This window comes from Microcebus murinus, chromosome 5 (assembly GCF_040939455.1).
Source record: "Microcebus murinus isolate Inina chromosome 5, M.murinus_Inina_mat1.0, whole genome shotgun sequence".
In the NCBI taxonomy this organism is placed as follows: domain Eukaryota; kingdom Metazoa; phylum Chordata; class Mammalia; order Primates; family Cheirogaleidae; genus Microcebus; species Microcebus murinus.
In genome coordinates, this window is record NC_134108.1 from 101,168,484 (window position 1) to 101,176,023 (window position 7,540).

Consider the following 7,540-nt stretch of genomic DNA (forward strand, 5'->3'; position numbering starts at 1 on the left):
TTTTGAAATTAGTATTTCAGGGAGTTGACCTGGCTTAATGTGTCATCTCAAAACAATTTATATCGTCCTTGTTCACAATTCCCCCACTCCCTTTAGGCAGACCCCTCAGCCTTTCCTTTCCTTAAATAGGAGATATGGCCCAGATCCCCTTCTATAAGATGCAGCATCAGACAGAAAACCAATCAAAATTCTGGCTGCTAAGAATATATTTCAAGTGGTCATAGCACAGAAAAGAGCCCAATGTCTTCACTGATTCTGTATTCACCATTTATTAATGGCAGTCTCCATGTCAGGAAGCAGAATCTGAAGCCAGAGACATCATGCAGCTCCCCAATGCTAACACCTGTGGCAGGGCACACCCTGGCTAAGTATTTTAGAGTAAAACAACATAGAATGTGCAGCAGTGTAGAGCACTCAGCCTCTGGATCCACGTGGACCAGGTACAAATCCAGATTACCATTTACGCAAGTTACTCAGTCTCCCCAAGCCTTCTCTACAAAATGGGGCCAATATACATACATTGCAAGGTTAGGATTAGATAATGTATTAAGTGCTTATAATACAGTATATATGTTATATACTGAAAAAGTACATATCTTTTACTATGTTTCAAGCACTTTACATACATTATCAGCCTTGTAATATATATACTACTGTCCCCACTTATATATACATAAATGCACACACCTATGTCCAATACCAGCAAGGTGGGATTCTCCAATTTGCTTCCATAAAATGAACAGGCATCCTCTTTCCCCAGGAACAAAGAGCATCAACACTTGGCTGTCAGGACAGTGTCAGGCCACAGGCAGCAGGGCAGGGTTTTGCCTAAGGACAATTTTGCCAACAGTAATTGCCAGCAGCCATCAAACAGCTGTAGTAGAGACAGCTGGGCTGAACTCCAGAAGGAACATCTGGCCTCAGACAAGGAATCCCACAGGATCCCAGTAAATCCTAGAGGCATCTGCCTATGTTCAATCAGGTTTTGCAAAGACTCTCTGTTTTCTTTTCTCAGCCCCCTTCCCCTGACATTTGCTTCTCAGATCTGAAGGGCAGAACAGGCCAGGACCACTTAGGCCCCAGAAAAGCTAGTGGGGACTACAGGACCTCGCTCCAGGCCTCAGCACCCCAATCCTGGCATGTGTCGTGAGTTTAATCAACCATCACTTTAATTAACACTGGTATACTGCAGCTTTCTCCTGTCCTGACTGACCACCAGCAGCACCTGTAACACTCAAAGCTACAGGTGATCAATTTGCTGAACAGGCTGTAGCCTGTTCTCTGAGGGCGAAAAGCCTTATGAGGAGCTCCTCTCTTGCCATTCTTTCAGCACACCTGCTCAGAGTTTGCTAGAGACCAAGCACAGGGCTAGACTGTTCTCCTAAATCACTGGGCTCTCATTGAGTGGCCTGTTAAGCTAAGTTCCTTACCAGAATTTTGCCCACATCAAAGGTGACTTCTTTGGGGTACACAGAATTTAAGAGTCACAAAGATCAGTGATGCGGTAAGGAAAGCACGCTGGGCTAGAAGTTCACTGATAAGGACTCGAGTCCCAAATCTGCTATCAAATTACATATTACCTTGGCCAGGTCACTTAATTTCCCAGACTGGCTTGGGGCTGATGAAGAGAAAAACCCTTAGTAAAAAATCATAGGAGCTGTAAAGCGGAAGAGGCCATGGAGAAAGACAAAATACACAAGCCACAGCCTAAAAAGTCTTTTTAAGTCAAAAGAATTTCAGGAAATGTTTTTGTTTTTCTTTTTTAAAATTTATTTTTTTAATTTAAAATCATTTGCCTCTATTTCATGTGATGAGAATTTTCATTAAAATTTAATAGGAATTTATTTTATATTTAAGTTCTTGAGTCACACATTATGACCCTGATAAAAATTCTGAAAGGCATAGCAAAAAGCAGAAAAGGGCCACCTCCATAGAAGCGTCAATGGACCCGTCATTGCTTTCCAACTCCTCACAGAGACACCTGACCCAGCACCCTCTGGGAAAATCAACCTTTGATTCAGAGATGCTGTTCAACAATGATTATTACAGTCACACACCATTAGCCCACAGGAAGTCTGAGGAGGGGAGGGAGATAGCCAGAAGGATAGAACCCTCCTCTCTCACTAGGAAGCAACTCTAGCTCCAAGCAAGAGGTGGGTGACTCAGTGCCACAGGGAGAAAGATAATTCAGCCATCGTGTTTCCAGGACTAAGCAGCACCCTTGTTCACTCATGGAAGCCTCTAAGAGTCACCGGTGCCTGGAACCAAATGTAATCCTCCCAGGCTGTCGACTGGATGGAAGGTCTGCCACAGGACAGGGTCACAGTCAGTTTGTGGCCCCGGCTAGGCACTCGATAGTTCAGCTTGGGTCGAAACCAATCTTCCCCACAGTCACGGTGTCCCTGTGCCATGACGATGGTGCCCATGAGCGGAGGAGCCTGCAGCTCACTAAAGGCGTCAGCCATGAAAATGGCTCGGAAGAGACGGCGCAAACAAGCTGCTGTGCTCAGGCTCTGGTCCACACTGTTGGGGGCCAGCCGGGACAAGTCCAGTTCATAGAATTCCTTGGGGCACAGGGCACTGCCTCCAAGGAGGATCAGCACTCGTGGTACTAGTGTGCGTGCAAAGAAGCCCTCTAGGTGGCTGAGGACACTCTCTAGTTCTGCCAGGGCTTGTTGGCATTTCCTGCTGCTCACTTCAGCCCGAGGTTTCTTCCTCACCACCTCCTCTGCCTGTGAGGACAAAAAATGGTATGAGAGGAGGACAAGGTAGGGGGAAGCTAATGCCCTTTGAAGAACTCTGCTGACATATATAGACAGACTTACAAGAGTGGATTTCTAGCTTAAGGAATTGCCATAGCCAAGATACTGTGTTTTATCAGGGGACATTATTTATATTGAAAAGGAAAATATATTCTTTGTATTATACAAAACCATAATTCTTCATTCAAAACAGCAAAGACAGTGTTCTAAAGTTGGAAGGCATCCAGACATAAGCAACTAAAGTAGTAAAGGAGATATGGAGGCATGGCAGAAGGTGACATGTTTTTACTGTAGGGAATAAGAGGAATGAAGATTATTTGGTCTAATAAAGATGATTCTGGGTCAGGCATGGTGGCTCACTCCTATAATCACAACACTTTGGGAGGTCAAGGTAGGAGTATTGCTTGAGCCCAGGATTTTGAAACCAGCCTGGGTAACATAGTAATACACTATCTCTACCAAAAATTTCAAAATTAGCTGGACACGGTAGCAAGCACCTGTAGTCCTAGCTATTTGGGAAGCTGAGGAAGGAGGATAGCTCGAGCCCAGGAATTAGAGGTTACAGTGTGCTATGACTGGGCCACTGTACTCCAGCCTAGGCGAGAGTGAGACCGTGTCTCCAAAAAAAAAAAAAAAGGTTCTGGAGTTGTTCTTCCAGTTAAATAAACACAGCAAGTTGAACACATGTTCATTTGTGCTTCCATCTCACATATTACTAAATCAAAGAAATTAAAAAAGAAGGAAAGGGAGAGAAAGAAAATTCCCAAGAGGAAAGAGATCTATGGAATAGACAATACTGGCAAAAGGCAACCACAAAATTTTGGAAGATAGACGAAACCAGATGGAAGAGTTAAGAATTTGAGAGAGCTGAATATCAAGTGGTGACAGCGGGGATCCCCGTGAGAAGCAAACCAATTCACATGACAGAACCCCAGAAAAGTTTAGTAATTGGCGATATAGGCCCTGCAGAAGGCAAGGGTGAACATAGGAGGAAATGAATGAAAACCTGTGTGAGGATGCTTAGACCATCTGCCGAATTCCTCACCCATCCAGAGGGAAGACTTTCCAATACTATTGTTTGGCCAGTTCCAAAGAGACCACCAGGTTCCCATCCAGTCTCCGTATGGTGAACCATATCAGCCCGTAAGACCCAGGCATGCACGCAGAGCTTGCAGCAATTTATTCTTTTTTTAAAAAAAAATTTTATTACTTTTTATTTATTTATTTACTATTATTTTTTTTTTGATTCAGGTTCAAGATCAGAAGCAATTTATTCTTTTTTTTTTTTTTTTTTGAGACAGAGTCTCACTTTGTTGCCCAGGCTAGAGTGAGTGCCGTGGCGTCAGCCTAGCTCACAGCAACCTCAAACTCCTGGGCTCGAGTGATCCTTCTGCCTCAGCCTCCCGGGTAGCTGGGACTACAGGCATGCGCCACTATGCCCGGCTAATTTTTTTTATATATATATCAGTTGGCCAATTAATTTCTTTCTGTTTATAGTAGAGACGGGGTCTCGCTCTTGCTCAGGCTGGTTTTGAACTCCTGACCTCGAGCAATCCGCCCGCCTCGGCCTCCCAAGAGCTAGGATTACAGGCGTGAGCCACAGCGCCCGGCCTGCAATTTATTCTTAAATGTCCACCAGACACATGATGAACATTAAAGTCAGAGACCAAAACAAACAAATGGGAAATGGTTCTAGAAGAAACTGAGACACTGCAAAGAACAAAGGGAAAGTTCAAATATACAATAATTAATATTCTCAGGTAACAGAAGTTCATAAGACATGAAACAACAGGATGCTATTAAAAAAGAACGCATTCTTAAGAAAGTGTTCTTAAGAATATGACTGTCAAAAAATAAAAAATTAACAGAAGTGTTAGAATAAAGTCAAGGAAATCCCCCAGAAAGTAGAAAAAAAACCAAAGAGATGAAAAGCTGGAGAGAAAAGAAACTAAAATTTAAAGAGCCAGTTCTTAAAGTGCAAATGCAACACACAATAGGAGTTTCAGAAAGAGGGAACAAGAGAAAAGGCTGGGAGGGTTTGACTATTACAGATTAGAGTGGGGAGAATATGACTGCAGCTGCTTAGGCTGACAGGCTCTGAAGATTTCTTAGACGCCTTTTCTACCTGCCTACCATCTAAGAGCCACAAAGTCTTTCCACCAAATTTCTCCCAAAGCCTTTGCATACCTGGGGAGAAGCTTTTCGATAGAAGTGCTTAAGCTGTTCATAGGGCAGAGGGAGTTGCTGGCGTTGGTACATGATATGCTTTAGAAGTTCGCAAGTAAATCGACAGCAGCCCTCCTGGCTCACGGGCCCAGGAAACACCACTGGTACCATGCAGTCTCTTGGGCAAAAGGGTTCCGAAGGGTTGGGAGGTTCCTGGGTAGAGGTAGTCTCAAGTAGTTCTATCTGGGGGGCGTCAGTTTCTTCTGACTTCTCATACCACTCCAAATCTGGTAGGTGAACAGAGGAACAAGAGAGAAAAATGAAAAACCTAAAGGCCAAAGTCAGTCTTCTCATTCCCTGCAGTCATCACAGCAGTTACTACTGCGAAGGGAACATCCTGTCACACGCACATACCCTCTGCAACCTCCTGCGTGGGCCAAGGCGAGAAGACATTCCTGATCCCTGTTGCCTAGGGTAATTTAAGTGACAACAAGATAGTGCAGGTGGGGGACAGGCGCGGAGGATCGCGCCTGTAATCCTAGCACTCTGGGAGGCCGAGGCGGGAGGGTTGCTTGAACTCAGGAGTTCGAGACCAGCCTGAGCAAGAGCGAGATCCCGTCTCTACGAAAAATAGAAAAAATAAGCCAGGCGTGGTGAAGCAAGCCTGTAGTCCCAGCTACTCGGGAGGCTGAGGTAGTAAGATCACTTGAGCCCAGGAGTTTGAGGTTGCAGTGAGCTATGATCGTGCCTTTCTAGCCCGGGCGACAGAGCAAGACCTCGTTTCAAAAAAAACCACAACCCCCCTAAACGATAGTGGTGGGATCTCGGAGGCAGTGACTAAGGCTCCGCTCAGAAAGCGACGAGCTCTAATGTGGGGAAATGAATCGAAATTGTAGTCAAGAGGGATCCAGAACGCCTAAACGATGTCAGAGAGTGAACCAACTCGACCCACGGCGATGGAGTCATGGGCTGAGCCAGAAAGGGGCGGGATACTGGGGAGACAGGGAAGACAGGCTTGTAAGGGACCCGAGGGCTAAATGACTGAAGAGAGCGGCAGAAGGGAAGAAAGAGTTCCCCAGGTCTCCCCAAACTCTGGACCCCATGCCTTACCCGGTACTGCGGCCGGAGACAGCACTTCCGGCTCCGGTGCAGCCATCACGACCTCCTCCCTCTTCTGCGTGCGGTTAGAATAAACACTCCGCGGGGCACCATGGGAAGCCCGCTCCTCCACTTCCGCCTCAGCTGGGCCGGAAGTGGGCGGGGCGCCGCCGCAGTGCGGTGGAGGCTGGGCGGAGTTGGGATTTGTGTTTAGCTTTCGTTCCTTAACACTCTGGCGGGGGTGCGCCTAGCCCTTACCCCTCAGGAAACCCAGACGTTCGCAGTCACTGAGCGCTGCCTTCTAGAAAACACTCGCCGTCACGTATCCATTCACTCCTACATTCACTGCTTACTGTGCACCTACTTAGTGCCAGGCCCTGTCCTAGGTGCTGGAGACTCAGTGGTGAACAAGCCAGGCGTGGGCCCTGTCCTCAAGGGGTTCACTGCCTATAGATCAAATACCATGTGATGAATTACAGTGAGACAGTGCATGGGCTGTGAGGGGTGGTCCCAGAAGAAACATGTGAAGCTGTGACCTGTAGGATGAGTAAGTCACCTCGGTGAAAAGGAAGGCCAGTGCTCCTGGAGACCTTGAGACAAGAGCATCCTCTGTTCAAGGAATGAAAAGAGTTCATATCCTAAAGAGTTAAGTTTGTAGTGGACACATAGGTGCCAGATCATGGCAGGATTGTATAGGCCATGTTAGAGTTTGAGCTTGATCCTGCAGTGGGATGGAGAAGCTTTGAAAGGCTTAAAAGTAGGAGGCGGGGAGGGGGGGTGGGGGGAGTGGTGAGGGGTGGTGGTGGTGGTGGTGGTGACATGATTAAATTTACATCTTATAAATTTAATCTCTACACTGGCTGTAGTGTAGAGATTGGATTACAGAGAGGATAAGGGAGAAGGCAGGGATACCAGTTAGAGGTAGCAACTGCAATTACCTGAGTGCATGATGAAAGAGGCCTAAAGAAGGATAGTCACAGTGGGCTGGAGAGAATTGGGTGAATCCTAGAGAAATTTAGGAGATCCAGTGAGCATAACTTAGGAGTTGATCTAAGGAGGAGAATAGAAAGAGACTGCCAAGAAAGCAAGTAGGTTTCTGACTTCAGCAACTGTATGACCCATTGTGCCATTCAATGAAGGAGGTGATGGTAAAAGGACCAAGTTTATTGGGGGATAAGGAGAAGAGAAGAGTTCAGTTTTTCATAGATTAAGTTTGATGTCTCCACAGGACAGTGAATTTAGGAATGTCAGTTGGAATAGAGATACATGTTTGAGAGTCATCAGCATGGAGTGGAAAAGATCTCCCAGGGAGGGTGTGTATTAAAGATCTAAATATAAAAACAGACCTCAAAACTCCTAGAATAAAATATTAGAGAATAATTCATAATCTAGGAGTGGAGTTGGTTTAGGCATGACACAAAACCAAGAAAGCACATGGGGAAAGATTAAGTCTGAGTTTAAAATTTATGTGAAGGTACTATACATAAAAATAAATGACTAATTACATACCAGGA

At 45.7% G+C, this 7,540-nt stretch overlaps 1 protein-coding gene across 1 annotated transcript; it reads right to left on the reverse strand.

The window, feature by feature from the left end:
• Positions 1–1,746: 1,746 nt before the first annotated feature.
• Positions 1,747–6,180, reverse strand: MAD2L1BP (MAD2L1 binding protein). Its single transcript, XM_012773090.3, has 3 exons — positions 6,039–6,180; positions 4,950–5,215; positions 1,747–2,732 (listed from the first exon to the last, which is right to left on the reverse strand). The coding sequence occupies exons 1-3, from the start codon at positions 6,082–6,084 to the stop codon at positions 2,226–2,228; spliced, it is 819 nt and encodes a 272-aa protein (XP_012628544.1). The 5' UTR covers positions 6,085–6,180; the 3' UTR covers positions 1,747–2,225.
• Between the last annotated feature and the right edge of the window lie 1,360 nt (positions 6,181–7,540).

Bases quoted from the DNA above. Each gene is read 5' to 3' on its own strand.
- MAD2L1BP (XM_012773090.3), bottom strand. From the start codon at position 6,084: ATGGCTGCACCGGAGCCGGAAGTGCTGTCTCCGGCCGCAGTACCGG. The intron at 5,216-6,038 runs GTAAGGCATGGG...TTCACCTACCAG, and splicing joins GTCTCCGGCCGCAGTACCGG to ATTTGGAGTGGTATGAGAAG. The intron at 2,733-4,949 runs GTATGCAAAGGC...TTGTCCTCACAG, and splicing joins ATCGAAAAGCTTCTCCCCAG to GCAGAGGAGGTGGTGAGGAA.